The sequence below is a fragment of the Coffea eugenioides genome, chromosome 11, assembly GCF_003713205.1.
Source record: "Coffea eugenioides isolate CCC68of chromosome 11, Ceug_1.0, whole genome shotgun sequence".
Taxonomy (NCBI): Eukaryota; Viridiplantae; Streptophyta; class Magnoliopsida; order Gentianales; family Rubiaceae; genus Coffea; species Coffea eugenioides.
In genome coordinates, this window is record NC_040045.1 from 39,893,781 (window position 1) to 39,916,013 (window position 22,233).

At 36.4% G+C, this 22,233-nt stretch overlaps 4 protein-coding genes across 6 annotated transcripts; 2 read left to right on the plus strand and 2 right to left on the minus strand.

Moving 5' to 3' along the window:
• The first annotated feature begins 3,336 nt into the window (after positions 1-3,336).
• LOC113752567 (mitogen-activated protein kinase kinase kinase 17-like) lies at positions 3,337-4,305 on the plus strand. The gene has a single exon (XM_027296677.1). It carries the CDS (start codon positions 3,337-3,339, stop codon positions 4,303-4,305), a length of 969 nt encoding a protein of 322 aa, XP_027152478.1.
• Positions 4,306-5,496: 1,191 nt separating this feature from the next.
• LOC113753513 lies at positions 5,497-8,973 on the minus strand. Of its 2 annotated transcripts, none has more exons than XM_027297687.1 (7): positions 8,793-8,973; positions 8,623-8,698; positions 8,469-8,530; positions 8,187-8,344; positions 7,483-7,723; positions 6,611-6,779; positions 5,497-5,762 (listed from the first exon to the last, which is right to left on the minus strand). In XM_027297687.1, the coding sequence occupies exons 1-6, from the start codon at positions 8,793-8,795 to the stop codon at positions 6,612-6,614; spliced, it is 708 nt and encodes a 235-aa protein (XP_027153488.1). In that variant the 5' UTR covers positions 8,796-8,973; the 3' UTR covers positions 5,497-5,762; position 6,611. The 2 variants fall into 2 exon arrangements, with proteins under 2 accessions (XP_027153488.1, XP_027153487.1); XM_027297686.1 differs by having other exon boundaries at positions 6,607-6,779; positions 8,793-8,972.
• A 4,367-nt stretch (positions 8,974-13,340) lies between these two features.
• Positions 13,341-17,198, plus strand: LOC113752568 (two-component response regulator ORR24-like). Its single transcript, XM_027296678.1, has 5 exons — positions 13,341-13,470; positions 14,583-14,738; positions 14,825-15,355; positions 15,610-15,686; positions 16,092-17,198. The coding sequence occupies exons 1-5, from the start codon at positions 13,341-13,343 to the stop codon at positions 17,196-17,198; spliced, it is 2,001 nt and encodes a 666-aa protein (XP_027152479.1).
• Positions 17,199-17,604: 406 nt separating this feature from the next.
• Positions 17,605-21,571, minus strand: LOC113753908 (amino-acid permease BAT1 homolog). 2 transcript variants are annotated; one of them, XM_027298181.1, is made up of 8 exons: positions 21,178-21,571; positions 20,800-21,060; positions 20,005-20,023; positions 19,671-19,890; positions 19,409-19,590; positions 18,647-18,936; positions 18,432-18,561; positions 17,605-18,166 (listed from the first exon to the last, which is right to left on the minus strand). In XM_027298181.1, exons 1-8 carry the CDS (start codon positions 21,312-21,314, stop codon positions 17,819-17,821), a joined length of 1,587 nt encoding a protein of 528 aa, XP_027153982.1. In that variant the 5' UTR covers positions 21,315-21,571; the 3' UTR covers positions 17,605-17,818. The 2 variants fall into 2 exon arrangements, with proteins under 2 accessions (XP_027153982.1, XP_027153983.1); XM_027298182.1 differs by lacking the exon at positions 20,800-21,060.
• Positions 21,572-22,233: the final 662 nt, after the last annotated feature.

Sequence of the window (22,233 nt, forward strand, 5' to 3'; positions counted from 1 at the left end):
GGCGGATTGGTCCGGCTGTGGAATGTAAATGCCGTAGTCCTTTCTCCAGGGGTATTTACGAATCACCCCGGATACAGAGGCTTGCGACATAGCACTGCGGAAGGCTGGCATATGGCCATAATTCATTGTGGCCACGTTGGGGGGAGTGGAAGGCTCCTGCACACCTTCGTCCCTGGGGACCTCATTCCCGAGGTCATCATCGTACAAGACCTCAGGGTCCACTTCGATCTCCTCGGCCTCTTCTTCCACAGCCCCAGTTTGGTGGGATGCCTCAGCTCCTCCCCCGGTGTCGGCTGTAGTCCTTACCTCGGACGGGCCGAGCCTCCCTGCCTCCGCACCTCCGCCATCGGACCCAGTCCCTTCCTTGGAGGGGTCGGGCCTCTCTGCTTCGGTGAAATCTGGCCTCACTGTCTCTTTGTGCGTCCGAGCTGTTCTAGCCATTGTAATAGAGGGAGAAGATGTGAACTTACTTAGGAACTGTGAGGTGAAAAGACTGCTGAAGAAAATTTAGGGATGATCTTGCCGAAGTGAAAAGACGAAGTGACGAAGCTCTGGAGTGATTTCTGATTTTCGATAAAGCAGGGAGCGATAAAAAGGAGCCCTATTTATAGGCAACAGGGGGAAGCTCGAGGGGCGCGATCCTTGGGATCCCCTGAGGTCCTCTTTCTCTCCCCTCATTAATGAGGAGACTGTTCACCTGACGCTCGATTTTCGGACCCGACGTTAAAGCCGACAGCCGTCCTTTCACTCCTTTCTCAGTCCCATCCCCACTGCATCGACGTGTCACTACAGCATTCCGTGCCCCACACGCTCGTCAACTTCGGAAAGATCTGACCCCGGATGATGGCGACCTCGCCCTTCCCGAAGCTTGGGGGGCTAGTGAGGATGGCCCTTTCGGCCGGGGTAGCCCGAAGGCTAACCTCGGCTGAAATCACCCCGGCTGTCCTCCGTGGGCTTGAGGCCCCACTATCTCATCACCTCGGTTAACATTATAGCCGAAGTGATCCCTAGATCTCCGATGTCAGTGCAAATGCTGGATGTGACCCCTGACACTTCTGACGCCTGGCAGAAAGCTGCCCTGACACGCCGCCTGGACCGGACGAACATCCCGTCATGTCTTGTCATAAAGACCGGTCAAGTCCACCAGATGCACTGACCATACCAGATCTCTAGGGACCTGTGATGGAGGTTCTTCTCTCCCATCTGTCCCCTATAAATATGGAACGCCTCTACTGACAAGGACGACGGCCAAATTTCTGGTAAAGGCATATTAGCCTTCTTTAGACTCATTACTCTTTCATTCCCGAACTGATTTAAGCTTCGGAGTTACACCGGGGACTTTAGTCCCTCCTATAACTTGAACAGGTGACCTCACCGCGGTGAATCATCCGAGATAGGAACTTCCCTCAATCCGGAGGACCCACTCCAGCAGGTCAGAATTTACCTCTTCACATTACATCACTTGCCTAGTTATTTACACAATCATAGCCCACTTGAGGATTATGGCAACTTCGATCACGTTACATTACAAGGTTGCTCGATGTCAGTCATGGTTCAGCAATGATATTCAAAAGTAGAAACTGAAAGTCTGAAATTAATAAATTTCTAAGTCTCAAAGTCTCGAGGGTGGCATTATATCACCAGATAGCTGACAAACTTTAATGTTGAGTACTGCACATTCTGTTCATGACCAATCGCGTCCACTTTATTATTATTATTGGATTACCATGGCCGAAATTTGGAACATGTCCATTAAATTAGTTTTTTTTTAAAACCCCCAAAAGGCATCTTTTTTTTAATTTTTTTTCCCAAAAAGCGCCCTTAAACTATATATTAGTCATCAAGTGGAAGATTTGGCATTAGTTTTGAATATTGAGAAGCCAATGCAGTTTTTTTCTCCTATGATATGGGTAGTTTAATTGTTTTTAACTATAGGTGGCAACAGTTAAACGGTGGACTTGAGTTTAATCGATCTAGAGCTCTTATTTATCATACTCCGTTATCGAGTCGAACTCAACTCTGAAGTATTCTACTTGAAAGCTTGTCAAACATTATGTATATAATCAACAGCCGTTGGAGATGTTGGTCAAGGGTTTTTCATGCCTCACCTAGTAGACCAAAATTCGAACCTGATTGCCGGGTTTGGAGGTAGGGTTGGGAGGATTAAGGAAGGGTAAAGGTTAAAAAGAAAAAGCTTTATATATACAAATTTTTAATTTTTTATACTTGTTAACGTACCTAAAGGTCTGTACTCTTAGGACAAATTGGATGTTTGTCATTTGAACTCAAGCAACTCGACTTGAGATTGGCCTCACTCTCGATCTCAATTTGCAACTTCAATAAGTTCGAGCTCAATCTTGAGCTCTAAACATTTTATATGAGTTGACGACGGACTTCCAAATTAGATGTTCATCGAGTTCGAGTTGAACGAAACTAATATTTGGATTCGATTTGACTTCTTACCATCCCTAATTTTAACCAATTGCTTAAACTTATTCTTATTTAGATTAGAATTAATTAAAAATTCCCCTTAAAACTACACATGTTTTCGGCTTTGTCCTCCTCATTGTTGAATGTAAGAAGCAATCCACATCCCAAGGCTTTCAAAGTTGCCCATGCAATCATAAATTCGTATGATTTCATTGTCTAACATGCATATGTTACAAGAGTAGCATGCGTAAAAAAGAAATTTAAATTGGCTTTAAAAAATTGTTACAAGAGAAATATAAGTATAAACCATAATGAGATTAATGTTCTGGCCATGTATATAGGAAAACAAAATGGCCAAATAAAAGGGCCAGAATCTAAAAGGACCATGCATAGGCCTAAACTTGGGTTTTACAATTTGAAAAACGATTGCCAATTGCGTCAATGATTTTCTTTTTTTAAAAAAAATTTGTTTGGGGTGGAAAATCAAATTTAAACATGTCATATACAGATAAGCTTCATCCCCAAAATAATTTTCGACCTATTTCGACTAGGAAAAGGAGAAGATAGAAGGATAAAAAATTTCCTGACCGTTATTCAAGTTGGCCACTGCCTTGGAATCACTGACCACCCTCCGCTTATATACATCATCAGGTATGGAATGAACCCTATTGCGTAATCTTGTTGCCGCAGATATAAACCATCTTCTAGTTCTTGACCTAAGATCCACGCAGCTAAATACCATCTTTTCTGTTTCTTTCTACTTTCTTCGTCGAGGAAAACAACTCAGGGTTTCAGCAAGCAATCGTAGCTTAAAAAGTATCCTAAAGAGTCATGAAAGTGAAGCTAAGGATTCGGGGATATCAAGAACCCGACAACCAAGTTCAAGAAACTGTTCATCAAAGAGTCATGGAGAATACATACGGACATGGGATTGCATGGAGGAGAGGTCCGATGCTAGGGAAAGGAAGTTTTGGCTCTGTATATCTGGCAACTGCAAAGAATCCATCAATCCATTATAGGTGCCTTCCGTTGGTCATGGCTGTGAAATCAGCAGAGGTTTCGGTTTCAAGTTCGCTTCAGAAGGAGAGAGAAGTATTAAGTTATCTCAGTGGCTGTCCGGATATCATTCAGTGCGTCGGCGATGAAACAACAATCGGCAGCGATGGCAGAATGGTTTACAACTTGCTGTTGGAGTATGGTTCTGGTGGGACGATTGCAGATAGGATCAAGAAATCGGGCTACAGGGGATTGCCCTTACGCGAGGTAAGGTGTTTTACTAAATCTATTCTTAAAGGGTTAAGTTACATTCATGAAGTTGGTTTCGTACATTGTGATTTGAAACCTGAAAATATCTTGCTTGTGCCCAAATCAAGAAAAACAAATACAGAATTTATTGCGAAAATTTGTGATTTCGGGCTTGCTAGAAGAGTTCAGAAGAGCAAGAAGAGGAAACTAGAGCGCTACTTTAATGGCACTCCTATGTATCTGTCGCCTGAGGCCGTGAGGGATGGTGTGCAAGGAACCCCTTGTGATATCTGGTCACTTGGATGTGTTGTGCTGGAGATGTTAACTGGAAAACCTGCATGGGATGAAGGGATGGATGAGGAGAGTGCCTTGAACAAGATTGGTAAAGGGACTGCAGTTCCTAAAAAACCAAGAAATTTGTGCCAAAGTGCCAAGAGTTTTCTCAACTGTTGTCTCAAAAGAATGGTTAAGGGTAGACTGTCGGCTAAAACATTGTTACACCATCCATTCGTGAACGGATTGAACGATGATGATGATGATTATGATTACGATAATGATAATGGAGTGCTTGAAGAAGAAGATATTGATGATATGGATGAAGATTGCAGCTGTTTATCTGCAGAGCACTGAGCAGACGTCTCCTATCAGTTGGGAGATAATCCAATGGTGATTGATGGGAATAGCTAAAAGAATTGTATTGCATGATTGCATGAGGAACAAAGTTGGAGTGTACAGTACAGATTCCACATGTAGTCAAGTACTTGAAAGTTGTGTATAGCTAAAAGAATTGTATTGCAGATTATGACAAGTTCTTGTAGGCAACAATCGGAGTACTGTTTACAAACCGAACATAAAGTATAAAGATTGTAGATTTGGTTTGATCCATTGAATCATCATAACCTGCACATTATAAACACGCAGATGAATGAAATATTGAAAGGTTTATTTAGTTAATTATATTGACTATTGTTTAGTGCTCAAGGTTTTTCACTTGTCTTGCCTTTAAATCACAGTTTTTGTCTTTTCGAATGTTCATAGTTCATTATACTAGTTCATCTGGCAATGGTTTATGAATATGCCCGTAGGGGCTCTCTTTCAAGAGAAGGTGCAGAGGAGGTCAAAAGTGAAAATTTTCATACACGTTCGTAGGAAGTTTAATTTGTTTTAATCTGAAATAGCAGTTACTTACTTCAATTTAGATTGAAATCAGCAAAAAATCAATCGCACGATCGTGCATTTTTATCTTGTCTATAATCTCATCCGCCAGGCAAACTCCTTACCGTCCGCCAGATGTTGCCTAAAAAGATTATGCTTACCATAGAGAGAGGGACAGAGGGAGGAATGGTTTGATAAAGAAATCATGCTTCGTAGTTTGTAGGAAACGAAGGGATGAAACATGAAAGAGAAACTTCGTTTGAAACGTTTGAAAATCAGAAAACAAAAGCTCCAAAAAAAAAAAAAGAGTAGAAATTTATACGAAAGTTGAATGAATCAAAAGCTAACTAAAACAAGACGGTTTTTAAGCGTTTTGTTTTCAGCTGTTTACTATGTTCCTATTGGCCCGTGTTTGGTTAGTTGTATGATTGGAGTACAATCTAGCTGAAAATATTGATGAGGCTTTCAGAACGTTGCTCAAACGGCAGCTCTAAATTGATGAGGCTTTCAGGACATTAAGTTTATCATCAAAATGCACTATAACCGAGAAAAAAAATGAAGCAATATCTTTCCCAAAGTGATGGGATCAAGTTTGGCGACGACGGAGGAAGACAGAGTACAACATTCCTCTTGCAATATTGCATGTCAATGAACTAGCGCTGCATATGCTCAAAACAAAAGTCTAAATTCATTTGCACTTAGAAACTGATACGCGATCAACAATCTTTCATCAAGTAGGATGAAACAAACAAAATAGTGGAGATGTTTGACCACAAAAGAATCAAACCTCTGAAAGCTACCTTCGCCAATCAAAGTTTTCTCTACGATTTCAGTCATTTCCTAAGAGAAATTCTTTACTATACAGTTGCAGACAAAAGGAAAGTTCCATGAAGCAAAAAGGTCTTCAACACCGAAGTCAGTCTGCCACCACCCTGAAATAGGAAAAGAAAGATTAGAATTTCATGACAAAAGCAAGAGGAAGAAGGGAAAACGGGAGAGTTGCTAATCGCTAAGACCAAGGATGTCAACAGTAACAAAGGTCCGAAAGTGATGAGATGGGCTTTCTGGTTTGTAATGTAACTGTTGGGGAGAAGGTAAAGCAAAGAAAAGAAGACCTTTAGCATCATGAAATTGCAGAGAGAGCTCTATGTCATTTCTACAAATTTGCTATTTTCACCTTTGGAATCCATCCAGATTGTTTCAAACTTCTATTAAGAGATGCGCAAACACGTAAATCAGCAAACACATTTTGCAGCAGGATATAGCAGCAATTCTTGAACTGGGACATACTGGGTGAAGTTAAACTTCAGCTTTCCCAACTTTCTATAATTATTATAGCAACAGTGTGGACGTTAATCCTGCCTCCGCTTGTAAAAGTAAAATCCCAACAAAATGACCAACTAATGCTGGCATGAAGGCAGTTGACTAGTAATATCAATGGGTCTGAAAGTATTCATTGCCGTTGTGAATCTATAGTAACTGTTTAACTTCTCTAGCTGGTAAAAATTTTGACAGCTTCTGGATATGCATAGCATTTTGCTTTATACATGAGCAAGCCAAGCATTAACAGATATACTATTCCAGTAGCTGCATGAGACAAGCCAAAGACAGCTCATTTCCCCTACAAGTTCCAATAGTGATTGCTCTCTCATGTAGACTTAACAGTTTCAGGTCTGTTCAAAACAATCATTTTTGTCCATAAACTCTCCTTTTGTTTTCCCCCTTGATAATGAAGCTAAAATAGATAGACTAGAGCATCTGGTGAAAGACAATTACCTACATCATTTTCTTTTCACATACACCTCAATGATGTCATTCTCCTCCATTTCAAGCCCAGCAGGGGTGGCAGTAGGACTAATTTTATCTCCATCAAAACAAAAAACTAGATTCTGCAAATCAAGCTTGACCTTTTCAGCATACATCTTGAAGAGTCTCTCAAATTTATCATCCTACAAAAATGAAGAGATTCTTGATTACAAATCATGAACAAGCAAGTTCTATTGGATATCATAGCAGAGAATATTTTACAGTTGTTTGTCATCATTGACATTCCAAAAGAAGCCTTTTGACACCCAAGTTTGTGAAGGGCTAGACATTCTTCCATATAAGTTGTACTTCTGAAAGGACCATACTACTGCACCAAAAGATGAAAGGAAAAAAGAAGCAGTAGACAATCAAGCAGGACATGATCTTGAGGATTCAAGAGATTTTCCATACTGAGTGCAAGGCCTAAGTTAGTGATAGATAAGGTAGATCCCACCCAGGATGGTTGGCCGAACTAAGATTTAGCAGTTCTGCTATATTGTGAAAGAGTTTCTTGCCTGCAACAAAGATTGATCTACTTGATATTCCTAATTGAAACTGGAGCTGTTACTGAATTTACTTTTCAGAAATTCTCAAGTATAAAAGTACTTTTACCTGTTATCCAGAGACTTAGCAATTTCCAAAATTCCAATTTTTAGGAATAAATAACATAGAACTGATTTTTCTTCTTTATACTTTTGCTCAACAGTTGAGCTCCCAAGTAGATTAAAGTCCAGACATACAAAATCTTTCAGATCTTATCTAGTCATATATCACCATATCTATGTGTTACCAGGCTAACGAATTTCAAAAACTTGTACTGCAAAACAATTGCAAGCGATTGAATACCATGAAAACTCTAAATTGCTTGGGTCCATCCTTGTCCTGGATCGTAATAACTATCTTTGCTCTGTCCTGGCAAGTATCTGATGGCTGTTCTGCAATACCTCTTGTAGGAGATTGTGATGATGCATTAAGGTGGCTTTTCATAGATTCTGCAGCAGCAAATTCTTGTCTCACAGATTCCTCAACAGCTTTCAATGCATCCTTTGCTGATTGGGCTAGCGAAGCCAATTCCTGCCTTTTCAGCCTACAAGTAAAAAAATCACATACTATTAGAAACCCAAAGACTGCAAAATAACAGGATAACTTAATTGTTGAACACAATTGGAGATTTTCCTTCTGTTAGTCCACTACATTTGATATCTTCCTCTGCTTCAGCTTTGACATTCAAAATAACCATACAATCTCATTTTCTGATTAGCAAATAAATTACTAAACAACATTAATAGGCAGCCATCACGACTACTGAAGGATAAATTCATTACCTACCAAATTTAAAAGTAAGAACTACTTATAGCAAGGCCATGGCTCCCTAACCAGAAATATTTTGATAAGCAAAAACCTGAACTTTTCATGACAATTAAATTAAAGCATTCTTCAAGAGAAACATCCAAAACTTTCAAGAAAATTGACAAACATTGAAATTACACAGGCTAAACAAAAAATATATCAAGAAAAGAATTCAAGAGCACAAGAAGATAGAAAACTACCTCAGCTCCTTTATGGTAGAATCTTCATTGAGCTTTGATGTATCATTGGTCATTTTAGGTGGAGGAGGCAACCAGTCTTCTTCTTCTTCTTCTTCCTCTTCATTTTCATCACAATCAATTACTTGAACCACTTTCCCCTTATTATCATTCTCTTCGACCTATCCAATTCAAAATTACCATCAAAAACCCACCTCAGAGTATATTTAATTCAATCAATAATTCACGAGTACAGAAAGAACCAATCTTTAACACGTAAAGTTCAATAAAAGACTAGAAACTTACAGCAGAATCAGCTGTTTTTCGCTTTTTCTTACAGCCCACTGGGGGAGCGTCCAAAGGATCATCTATTAATTCAAAATGAAAATAATAAAACAAAATCAGTCAACAAAGAATAAAAGCCCAAAAAATAAAAGAGAGACCGAGAAAAAGAGCATACCATCAACAATGACGACGTTGAAGGGCTGAACGCGCCTATAATCGAAAAGGGGTTCTAGTTCTTCCATAGAATCAGCCTAAAAACATCAAAAAATGAAAATTAAAAGGTCGAATTCAAAAACCCACAACTTATATGTTGGATAAAATGGGGGGGATTGATTTTATTCTCACCATCGATGGAATTTGAATCGGATTGCCTATTTATCCTGTCTACTTTTTCGGCGCTTTTCGTTTTCTCTTTCAAATTCGTATTACAAAAATGGGAAAAAATCATGACGGGTGCGCGGATTTGGGCCAGGGTAATGGCCTCCTGGATTTCTACATTATTCAATTTTATAACCCTCTCCTTTCTCATAATTACTCTGCTTCCTCTAGAGTTAGAATGAATGTACCAGGAAGCCTCCCTTCTTATGAATTTGGTCTATTAAGGGTACTTTTCAGACACCTTATATTGGAAAAGGCCTTTGATGGAAACCTAATAGAGTTAATAGGATAGTAAAATGAAGATAGGTATGGGGAAATGGATTATTGTGCTAATTAGCAAGAGAGAAAATATAAAAGTTTTTTAACTTCTTGAAAGTTTAAAAAGCATTTTAGTGGTATACCAAGCTATTAATAGCTGTTAGTAACTTATTACTACTATATTGGAGCATCCAGTTGCTAACATTGTCAATGAAATTGAGTGAATTATTATGCCAATTTATTTTCGAGAAAAGATCTACAGTGAAAATTTACACATCATTATTTTGATATTTTCAAATAGATTAGCTCCACCTTCTTTGAGTTGGCAGAATTGATGAGTTTTAATGAGCATGTTGCTTATTTCAATTGTTGAATTAGAATGCATGTGAGAAAGATTGAAAAGTGTTACAAGATGTAGTTGGATGGTCGTTACTTGGTATAAATACGTAGAAAATATTTATCATGGTATATATCCCTTTCTTTGTACAAACTAACTCAAGTGATGTTTGGTTGATCAATATTTGCTCAAGGAATGGTTTCAAATTCAATCACGTCAAATACATGATGTGCGTTTGACATGAGTCGGATGAGTTAACAGGAATGATAAGTCTCTTCTATGGGTTTACTGATTAACTGCACTAGAAAGTCATCTTAAGTTATTCAGTTTAATCTAAAAATGAGAAGGAAAAAATGTACGACACCATCTTAGTATTAAAAAAAAAAAAAAAAAAAACTTCTCTACTTTATTACTATTGCTCTTTCGTTGGCTCACCATTCCCCTCGAGCGCTTTTTTGCCACTCACCTCTTTTTCACCTTTCTTTTATCGATTTGATCTTTCACCTCATCCTTTATAAATAGAATTCTTTATAGATGTATCTGTGTATCTCAGTATTGAAAATTAATTTTTGTGATGGGGTAGCACAGTGATAGTTTTGGCATGACAAAAATAAAAGAGCCACAACTAAGATGGGATAATTCCTCAAAGAAATATGTTCATAAGTAAATAAGATGATAAGAGAATATTTTCATGCATTTGTTGAAATTATTGTATCGAGAATTGACAAATGTTATAAAATATGAATTCAAACTTTAAATTCAAATCATGTACATATGACATATATCCAACTGTTAGTGTAAAGAAAAATTACTACACTATCAGCGCATAATAGAGCTGAAAACGAGTCGAATCGAATCGAACTTTGACCTAATCGAGTCGAGTCTCTATTTAGTTTTATCAAATTCAAACTCCAACTCGAGCTTGACAAGCTCTTGATGTAGCAGCTCGAGTTCAAGCTCGATTCAAATTCGAGTCCAGTTCAGGCTCGAGCTCGAGGTTAAAAAATATAAAAAATAATTATTTTATTTTTTAAAATGAATAAACTAATATTTTTTCTTAACAAATAATATATATATATTAGGGATATATATATATGCTTACTATTAAAATAAGTATATATATATATAATCGAGTCGACTCGCAAATTAACGAATTGAATATTTTTGAACTCAAACTCAAGTCCAGCTTTGATTCGAGCCGCTCGCGAGTAGCTGGATTCATTTGCAGCCATAGTGCATAAAAGGTTAATCCAATGAAGTAACGGAAGAGTTTTGATTAGTGCTTGTCAGGTTGTGCTATGCGCAATGTGATATCATTCCTTATTCTACAATTAAAGTTTACCGTATTAACATGGTAACTTAATCATCTAAACTGGTCCACAAAAATTTTTTTCGGTTTACCATATTTGCATGTCGTTCTTGTATTCAACATGGTAACTGAATCATCTAAATTGGTCCACAAAATTATTATCCAGGGCCACATTACCATAAAAAGGTACAATTAAAAATATGTGGTCTAATTAGAGTAATAAAACATTCAAATACAATGGAGATGCAAAATGCCTAAAAAATACGGTTCAATTAAATATTTATGAGATGAAATTTTTGACGTGGCACTACTATTCCCATTTTGTGACCATGATTAAAACTTTTACTTAGACTTTAATTGATTTAGGTGTTCTATCACAAAAACTAAAAAAAAAAATTACAAAAATAGCAAGTATAACTCAAAACAAGTGAAAACTATAGCTACAATTTTTTTCTTTATTGGTAAAATAAATAGGCAGTGTAACATTATAAGTTTATAACCATAAAAATAATTTAAATTTCACCAAATTTATTAAAAAAAGTGCTTATATATACTTACAAATACACACACGCACACACGCATATATATAAGGTGATATTTTTATCTATTTGAAAAATATTATAGAAACTAAGATCTATTTGTTCCAAAAACATCCATCTTTAAAGATGGAAAACCTCTACTATTATATTGGCTTTATGAAAACCCTCTAAGAATTAGGGTTATAATAGTCTCAAATTCAAGAGAATGTTGGAAAAATTCTTAATGACATGTCAATATTCTCAATTTGCTTTTTATAAATGGAAAACCCAAAGAAAGCTTGCTAGCATTGTCGAAAATGGTATATCTTTTTGGTCCAAAAATATGTAATTTTATATAGAGAAAATCTCTTAAATCATTTTTTCTTGACAAGACCTTCCAACAGTTAGGGTTACTAGGCATCTCAAGTTAAAAAGAATTCTACAACAATAATTAATGATGTTTTGATATTCTCAATATGCTTTTAGTAAATGAAAAGTCTTTTTTACTTTTCAAACTAGAGAAAGCTTAACAATTCCATTTTTTTTAGCGGAGAAAATGTGAGATTTAAGAGACTGGGAGGGAGAGAGAAATTGGAATCTATGACCTTTAAAATTTAAAACCTTAACCTTTATCACTACACCAAAGTCCTTTTGACTTAGCAGTTCCAGTTCTTGATTTGATAAACGAATTATTTCAACATGGGAGAATAAATAAGGGAGACGAACAAAAGTTCACTTTTATAAATATTATAATAGCAAACTCCATATTTGATTGCCGATTTTTAAGAGAGATATCAAAATGAATTAGAGTACAATTAAAAAATAATATCAAGAAACAAAGTTTTTTTTTTATAAAATCATTTATCGCAACTAGAAAAAAGTATATGTATATTGCATTTCATATTTCATGCATTGACTGCATAGGGTATGAATTATTTTAGCCTTTTGTGAAAACATGAAAGAAATGAACAAGTATCCGATAACAAACGATTAAGTTCTGATACACAAGATAGTATGAACCTACGCCTTGATATATGTTATATTCTTCGAGAGTTTTAACTATTTTGATTAATTACTTAATGTGTAGTGATGTTTCATGATGTAGCAACAATCTATGAAAAGAATAATAACCATGCAGAAATAAGGATTTTTTTTTCTCTAAACAAAAAAAATTATGTTTCTTTATATTATAAGACATCTTTCAAGATGTCATGAAGGCTGAAAAATAGGCTATTGTTGATGTGAAGAAAGATTTATAAGTAATTTAACTTTCGACAGAAAATATGGATATTCATGATGCTGTATTTTCTGGCTATGATAATTTCACTTCGTAATTTTGGAAATGATATTGAAAGAAACACAGCTTCCTGTGTTACTTATCTATAACCTCTTTCTAAATCAAATTAAAGGAAATATATAGGCACTACAAATCATGTTCCAGAAGTTCATGTCATGTATAATAGTCAGTAAAACTTGCACTAGACGAACATGTACAACAACATTTTTGAATACACCAAGGGATATATTAAAACGTGAAAAAGGTCAAAAAATAGCGGGTAGTCCAATTGGTTAAAATACATTACAAAAATAATCAAATACATTCCCTTCCTTTGGGCAATTTGTAAATTTTCGAAGAAATAATGAAGAGAAAAGTAAATTGCAGACCACAATTTCATATACAACATCATACACATGTGTATGATAGCTAATGAATTCCACTTTCTCTTTTCTTATTTGGACCTTCCTTCATCATAATTGTATGGGGCCACAGCAGTAAATCTCCTATCTGGCTGCTGGAGAAATACCTACAGGATCACATTTATCTAAAAGATTTTGAGTTTTGTACATTTTTGTCTATTCTCTCTTTTTTTTTTAGCCTCAATTGTATGCACATGTTGAGGTCTTGGGTGCTTGGTCTAGGCCCTGGACATTTGTATTTCATTGCCCTTAAGAGTATATCAGCATAGGAATGCTCAAGTGTATAATCCCATTCATCTTCTTTCTTTTCTGTTTGTTATTAAAGTCCATTTTCAGAGTTATAAAATTGTTTTCGTTCCATTTCCTGAGCTGTTCGCTTCTTCTGAAAAAAAAAAATGGATGTTAGTAGTCCTGGAGGTGGTCTCATTCCAAAGGCAGCTAAGGGTCTTCAAATTTTGTTGGTTGATGATGATACAGATTGTCTCGCAAACATGTCATCTGTGCTTCGGGAACACTCCTACGAAGGTCAATCTTTATGAGATTTCTCTATATTTGTAACCCCTCTTTTTTTTTTTTTCCATTTAATTGTTTGCATATCTTTAATAATTCTCCTCTGAACTTAGTCTATCTACCACAGGCCTCAACAAATTTATAGAAAAAGAACTTGATTGTTTTGTGGGTTTATGTATTCTTTTTGCTTGTTTATTGGTGGTACATTTTTTTTCAATCTTCTTTAATGCTAGTCTTCAAATGAAATAGGCTTTTGTGGGGAGTAGTTGCTATTGAACAAGGGCCGAGGGGATTGATGCTGGTTTCCTAGATTTTTCATTGATTTTTTTGCACTACTAGAAATGGTATCTTAAGATGATTTTAATCATGTTACTTAAAAAAAAAATCATACAAGTTTTATTCCTTTAGATGAAGCCTTTGATCTCTTAAATTCGGAACTTTAAAATTCCAATGCCAAATAAAGAGTAAAAACTTCAGTACATTTATTCTGCAGGTTTAACTTTAGAAATATCGAGTGCTAGTTCAATTTTAGAAAATCAAATTTGTTTAAATAAATTGATCAACATTTATTTATAAGAACTAGTTTGAGATGAGTTTATCTTTATGAAGCTTCTGCTAAAAAATTGAAGTATGAAAAAAAAATGAAAATAAGTCGATTATGGACTGCATATCTTGGTTTAGAAAATAGCTCTCATAGGAAAACTTAAGGCTTCTCTTTAGACGTAATCCTATACAAATCTCTAAGATTGCATTTCCAAAACTGCTTCTTTTTTTAAAAAAAAAAAAATTTTTTTTTGGGTCTAGAAACAGACTGCCAGTCTTTTCAAACTTTTTTCTTTTGGACAATTGTCTCCACTGTGTCCAAATTGGTCCAATATTTTTTATAAATATTCATCATTACAGTAATTAATTCACTAATTCTAATTTGACTTTGGTTCTTTCATAGTGAGATAGACCTGAGTATCTACTGTTATCCCCACTATGTCCAAATCTATCATATAAATAGTTACGTACAAAAAAATTACTATTCATTACGTCAATTGATCTAATATTTTCATGCAAATTTAATTTTTCTAGTTCTTTTATGACTTGAATTTTGACTAACCTTGTTCATTTTACCTTACTAGTTACCACCACGAAATGGGCAATAATTGCACTATCCTTAATCCGGCAAAGAAGATCCTTCTTTGATCTTGTGATTACTGAAATGGACATGCCTGGGTTCGGTGGCTTCACAATGCTCAATCAAATTTTGCTTATCAAGAAAGACATTCCCGTCATTTGTAAGTTTGAACACTCAATACCTCTGGTTTCAAATCTATACATGCATTGATGTAACAATTTTTTTTTTGTTTTTGGGGGGGTCTAGTGATGTCTTCAAACAGAGATGCGGACATGGCCAAGAAAGCCCTTGATGAAGGGGCATGTTTTTTCTTCTTTAAGCCAGTGCACACTCCAGATTTGATCACAGTTTGGCAGCATGTGTTTCGCAAGAGAGGCAACAGAAAAGGGCTCTTGAAGGAGGTTGAGGATAATGGAGATCGAACAGTTCAAACCGAGAGACCTAGTGGTGTTAATGAAGAAAATGTTGCAGACCAACCCTTAATCCGTGACCCAAGGAAAGGCAAGGCTCCTTGTTCAGATGATGGTCATGGAAGCAAAAGGCCAAAGAATGTGGGCGATGATGCAAGGCAGGCTAACAAGGATAAACTGATAATAGGTGGTAATGATAAACAAGCCAGAGATAAAGATGTTGGCAAAAGAAAGAAAATGGAGAAAAGAAAGAAAAGAAAATATCGTAAGAAGAGTAGCAGGTCTGCAGAGAAACAGCCACGCCTGGTTTGGACGCCTGAGCTGCATGAAATTTTCTTGAATGCAATTGCTGCATTGGGTGAACGCGGTAATAATTCTCTCCCAAACTTCTCATTCAATTGCTATCAGCATCATGTTCTTTTACCCTTATATTACCTGCATTCATACACCAAAATATTAGATAGTTGCTCTCATGCATTCATGAACATGAACATAGTTATTGAAAAATTCAAAGCACATGAATTCACATGCTTATGAATTTTTAGACAATTACATGGACTTTCTCTTTTGAATTTAGAACATTTGCGATTATTCTTTTTTTGGTTACCTTTCCTAATTCAGATGCTCATCCGACGGCAATACAGAAGGAGATGGACATTCCAGAATTGTCACATCGCCACATTGCCAGTCATTTACAGGTAAAATAATCTTTGGTCAGCTAGTGAAAGTGCTAGCATTTTTGCTTGACTCAGTTATTGTTTCTTTCTTTTTTTTAATTAATGAGTTGAATAATTAAGTGTTGCTGTAAAAGCTAGAAAAGAATTTTTTTTTTTTTTTTTTGGTTTTTGGCTTAATTACAATTAGATTGGTTGATATCATCATTGATTCATTACCATTCATGCAATCGTCTTAGAGGCTGTCTAAATTTGTTAGGAATGTAAGAGTCTTGCCCATTTTTAACTTGCTAGCTAGCTATTCTTGCTGTTCATAATTCTGAAGTTCCACATTTATTATTTCTTGGTTTTGAATTTCTATATAGTAATCCTTTCACCCATATCGTTCACTTTTATAATTTTTTTCTACTATTTTCTTTTTTTGTCCAGAAACACAGGAAGCATATAAATAAAGCAAGAGAAGTATTGGTTAGAAATCCACCTATTTTTGAACCCAACGTGAGTAGATATCCATCCCTGAGTGAGAGAAAAAAACCATCTTTCTTTGAATCCAATATGACTAGATATCTAACCCCTCAACCTACAACCATGAGGACGAGAAAAGTACCTAGTATTTTCGACACCCTGATGGGAACAAATCCAACTGAACATAGTCAAAGCCCCTATACTCCTAGTTTTGCTCCTTCTCAATTTACACACCCAAAAACTTACCTTAGTGAGGGCACAGCTTATAACCAAATGGACGCACTCAATCAGCTGCTTGCTAATCCCAGTAACAACCCGCCAATGACCAGCAATCATCAAAATTCATATGCAAATTTTGGAAATCAAGAATCTTCCCAATTGAACCATGTTCAGTACTCAGCTGATCAGGGCAAAGGAAAACAAGTTTTGTCTTCCTTTGGAGGATATAATGACAATCATGTTGCTCCAGCTGATGATTTATGCAAGACCAACGTGGATGCTCTGATTGAAGCAATTAAAAAGGAATTGGCAGATGCTCTTGGAGCTGATGCCAATTTGCGTCAAGATATGAAGTTCTTGGCCAGGTACAATAATGTTGTTCCTCAACAAAGCTCACACCAAACACCATCCGAGGTGTTTTCTGCAGCTTGTAAAGACTTATTGGCACCAGCAGAGACAGATTTCGACATTGGGGAACAGATGACTTACACTTATAAAGATCTTGCAATGATTTTGAATGACTTGAATGCTGGTAGTGAAGGCATTTCAGGATCAAGCTCAGACCAAGAACCGCCCATGGAGTTTTCTACAGCTTGTGAAGACTTGGCACCAGCAGAGACAGATTTCGACATTGGGGAACAGATGACTTACCGTTTTGAAGATGTTGCAATGATTTTGGATGACTCGAGTGTTGGTAATGGAGACAAAACAGGATCAAGCTCAGAGTCCCCAGACCCGCCATTGCCAGACAATGTTGCTGATGACGATCATGATTTCACTGAACGGCTCAACATAGAAGATTTTTCTGAGCTTTTTGAAATCTTTCCAGACATTCAAGATGGAGCTCCTTAGTTGGGCTTGCTTCTGAATTAAACGAGAAGAATAGCTGGCTGTCTTTTAGTTTGTTTTTAAGACATTAGAAGAAGTCTAAGTTCTAAACATTGAGCAAAATATAGAAATGGACCTTGATCCAATGGAGAGTTGCATTGAAATATGGTCTATAATGATTTATAGGAAAGATGCCATCTTTTGTTCGACAAGTCTGTGTAAATGACGCAGAACACCTTCTCAAACACAATATCTAAAAGGTGAAAAAAATAAGATACTACTGGTATACCGTTCGTGTGTATTTTTGGTTTGATCTACCAGACCAACAACAAAAACATTGGAATGAAATTGATGATAACAACAGTCATTGCAACGGTTTTCACGATTTTGAGTGCTAGGCATACGTCTGAAAATGTTAACAAGAAAAAGATACATGCGAAGCTTATTGCTTGGACCTTTGTTCGTTTAAGATGAGATGTGCTCAATGCCCAAAATGAGAAAATTCTACGACACCTTAGATTACAATTTAATGATACCAATCTTGGTCGAAGTAAGAATAAAGTTGCAATAATCAAGAAAAGGAACTTCCTATATGATATTATACCTTTCATGTACAGGAACTAGTTATACATCCATGGCCTATTTTAGTCGTCTATATTGGTTATAGGGCCTTTAAACCAATACCTAGCACTAAAGACCCAAGCAGTGACAGTAAGAATAAATAGGCCACCAACAGCAACTGGCGTATAGTTGAGAGTTTGATCGGTAACGGGATAGGCAACGGGCAAGGAGAACAGCACAGAGATGGTTGCAACCCACACCACAGCAATCCAACCAACAAGGACCCCAAAACTTCCCAAATTGAAAGGCCCTGGGGTGAAAGATTTTCGTGCCAAAGTCACCCTAAAGAAGATAGGTAGGGCATAGGCAATGTACAGTCCAATAGTTGCTATGGATACCATGGCCTGAAATGCGACCAAGCTCCCAAGAGACTGCCCAAAAAAAAAAAATGTAGAGCGTGCGATATTCAGTTAAAGGAATGATGAATAAAAACGAACAGTGGGTGCTCATCTTAATTGGTAATAGCTAAAGTAAATGCACATATGCAAGTAAACTCACACTGCATTTTAAAGGTTCTTAAAATTCAATAGAAAGAGAATTTGCACTTCATTTTAAAGATTCTTAAAATCTGACGTGCACTCAAAGTCTTGTGGTTCCCCTGGTCTACAGGAAAATGCAGAAAAGAGAGGTTCATACCGTAAGTGCCATGCAGAATGCAATAAAAGCTGAAAGCCAAACTGCATTTATGGGAACCTCTTGCTTGTTTACTTTGTGCCACAAGGATGACAAAGGCATAGCTCCATCCCTTGAGAATGCATAGGCCATCCTGAGAATGTATATCAATTTGACCGTTAATGGAAATCTTGCTACACATGAAGAAACCAGCAGAAAAAATTAAAAAGAATGGTTACCTTGAATTGCTAGTTATTGAGCTCATGCCGCAGAAAAATATGGCAACAGCAACAATACACAAGCACACAATTCCACCAGCTCCACTCCCATATCTACTTTTGAACACTTGGTAGAAAATTTCAGCGATGGCATAACCACCAGCATCATTGTCCTTGCTCAAAAGATTTGGGATGTTCGTAACTGAAAATGTGATACCAAGTATATAACCCCATCCAACAATTATAGATATCCCGATGGAACTTATTATTCCCTTAGGGCCATTCTTATCTGCACTCTTGGTTTCCTCTGACTAGCAGCAGAAGTAATAATGTAAGAGAAATTATCTAACAAAATTTGTTTGGTTAAGAATAAGATAAATGACTTAAAAACTGGAGAACAAGCTCTCAAAATGTGAGATCTGAATTTCTTGCAGAGCACATAGCAGATAAGCTAGATGCCTAGATGATTAATCGAAAATGAAACCAAATATCTGGTAATCAGTTTTGTAATCTAAAGTACCTTTTAGCTGCTGGTTGCTCAATTGTTCCATTCTGATATGAATGTTGTTCTTACATCAGACAGTGCTAGTATATGAGCATGACAGTACTTAATCCTTGAGATTCTTTATCTCATAGATTTTATTTAAGAATGTGATAGCATAATCAAACTCCAGAAAGGATAAGGGCAATACATAGAGATAGATGTAATTTTTATTGTATTTGCGTCATCAAAGTCCCAACACAAAAAATGAATAAGCGCAATAAATTAGAGATGAAACTTACCATGTGGGCAGATGCATCATACCCAGTCAGCGTATACTGGCTCATAAGAAGCCCGAGTATAAATATGTACAATTTACTGTTGACGCCTACCCCATTTTCAGTGTTGAAATGAGTAAACACAAACTTAGCACTGGCTCTTTCAGTTGCAACTGTAGGAATCACAATCATGAGTATAAAGACTCCTGAAACCAAAAGAGTATCTTGTAAGACAATCAGGTGAGAATTGAAACGGACTTATAGAACAGTTTTGTCGTCAGTCTACCTAGTACATTCCATGCAGCAGCAAGCTGTCCAAAGAATGATAACCACGAGATAGGAAGACTGTTTAAGACAGCATGTGAGAGCAAAATTGCAGCATGGATGGCAATAACTACATACTTAGAGGCCTCATATCCCCCTCCAGAGGTTCCACCAGTACTCAGAAGGATGATCACCTGAATCAGCTGTGCAAGTGAAAAATCCACGCTTGTTGTAACTGCCCACTGGAAAGAGAAATTTCTTTACTAGTTAAACATAATTGTGGTGTCACCAAGCATGAAGAGGATTGACAGAAATAGAGTGAAGAATCTTGAACTGCAGACTAAAAGTTTAAATACCTGACCAACAATGTTGAACCTGTAAAGCCAAAACAAGAAAAACAAAAAATAAGTACTCAGCCTCTACCAATGGATTTATAGCAAGACATAGCTGGCGATAGTTTATCAAACAGATTGCTGCCTATAGAAACCAAACTCTACATAGTAAGAGGGTGATCCAGATGAAGATGGTCCATTATGCCACTACCCAAGAACTCAGAGAAAATGGAGTACAAGAACTTCGTCTTGATTCATTCGAGCAAAAACTAAATGACCAATATAATAGGCTTCTCAGAACTATATAAGTTAACTACACATCACCAGAATCTCATCCACTTATGGCAAAACACCAAACGTCCACAAAAGTCAGTAATTCATGAAATTTCTTATAATAGTACTTTTTGCAAAGGTAGGACAGCATCGTGTATTTAAGTAAAATTTACTTCAGTTACAGAAGAAATGAAGTCCAATAATGGAACTAAAGCAAAAGGTGAGCTTATAGAACTAACACCTTACATGGGAAACAATGTCTAGGTCCAAATTTCATCTGTTCCTAAAATTGCTAATCTTATGGAAGATAAATTCTAACGTCTAACTTTCAAAGAACAATACAAGACCAACGAAACATAGGCAACTAATTGGCGCTGACCTCAAAAAAATTTTAAAAAAATACCAACTGTTATAAATAGGTTGGGCTCCCTGAATTGCAAATTGAAATAAATGACAGCCACTGGTAGACCCCTAGCAATTGAAACAGAGAAGAATACCCTCAATTAAATGTCATTAATTATTCAAACAAGCAAGATTTTCAATTACCAGCCAGTGATCCAGGATGCAAAGGGTGCCCAACTAGGGCCAGCAAGCTTAGCACTCCAATAATAGAGTCCTCCAGAAGTAGGATAAGAAGAACATATCTCAGCCATGGATAATCCCACAACCATAGTAAAACAACCAGCAATTATCCATCCATACACCAAAGAAACAGGCCCACCAAAATTCAACCCCGTATTATACAGTGTAGTCACACCAGTCAACACTGATATAATTGAAAATGAAAATGCAAAATTCGATAAAACCCTGCACCAAAAAATCCCAAAAAAAAAACACAAGATCCAAAACAAAAAATATCAAATACCCACATCAGAAATCAGATAAAAAACAATATTCCGAATGAGTTATGGATTGAATAATTACGAGAGGTCTCGCTTGAGTTCTTGCTTGTATCCTAGCTCATGCAAGCGTGCATGGCCTGAATCAATGGATGATGTGCCATTGCTCTGTTGAACACGTTGTGGAAGCACTTCGCTCTTATCTTCACGATTCCACACCATTTTTTTGAAATTCAAGTGATCAAAGAGAGAGATGAGGAAGGTGTGTACTCTTATTCAAGATATGAAACCTTGAATTGTGCTTTAGTTATCAATACACACCCTTTTATCTCTCTCTTTCTGTCTGAGTAGCTGAGAGTTTTCTTGAGAACTTCCAGCTACTGTTTGTTCATGGAAATGATGATGGATTTAATATAGATTCCGTGAGAGGAATATTCACTGAACCATCATCAAAACCGTGCTTTTTCCTCTGCGGACACTTTTCGGAATCTTTGATTAGTCTGTTGGGGGTAATTATATATTGGTGGAGGAAGCAAATGTAACGGTCAACCAAAGCTGTGGGAAAGTCAAAGAGAGAACTGGGGTTGATTGGGTTGTCTTTTCTTTATTAATTTATTTTCTTGATTTTGTGATATATATTTTTTTATTTCTTCAGATTTATGGGAAAGAGAAATAAAGGAATCTCTTATTGAGATGAGCACTTTAAAAAATTGGCTTTTGCTCAGCATACCAAAGATTAGGTGATCGTACCATCTCTTAGGCCATCCTAAGGACAATTGATCGATTTGTACATTGCTATTTGATAGTGACTAATTTGGGGGTGCGGTCCCGGGATGCGAGGGGGGGGGGAGAGGAAGGGATATAGGTAAATATGTAATGACAATAGATATTTTATTGGGTTACGTTGAATTTAATTTTATTTATAAAAATTTTATTTATATGAGATAAAAAAATAATTAAAAATATATTTATGAAGAATGTAATAATTTTTTTGCCAAAGAAAACTACAATCGAAGTAAGTTACCATTTCTTTTGCAATCGTTGACTTAATTATTCTAAACAATTTGAATTTTAAAAGCTTGAAATGTTGATGAGATTATACCATTTTTCTTGTATGAATGACAACGGGTACCACGATATA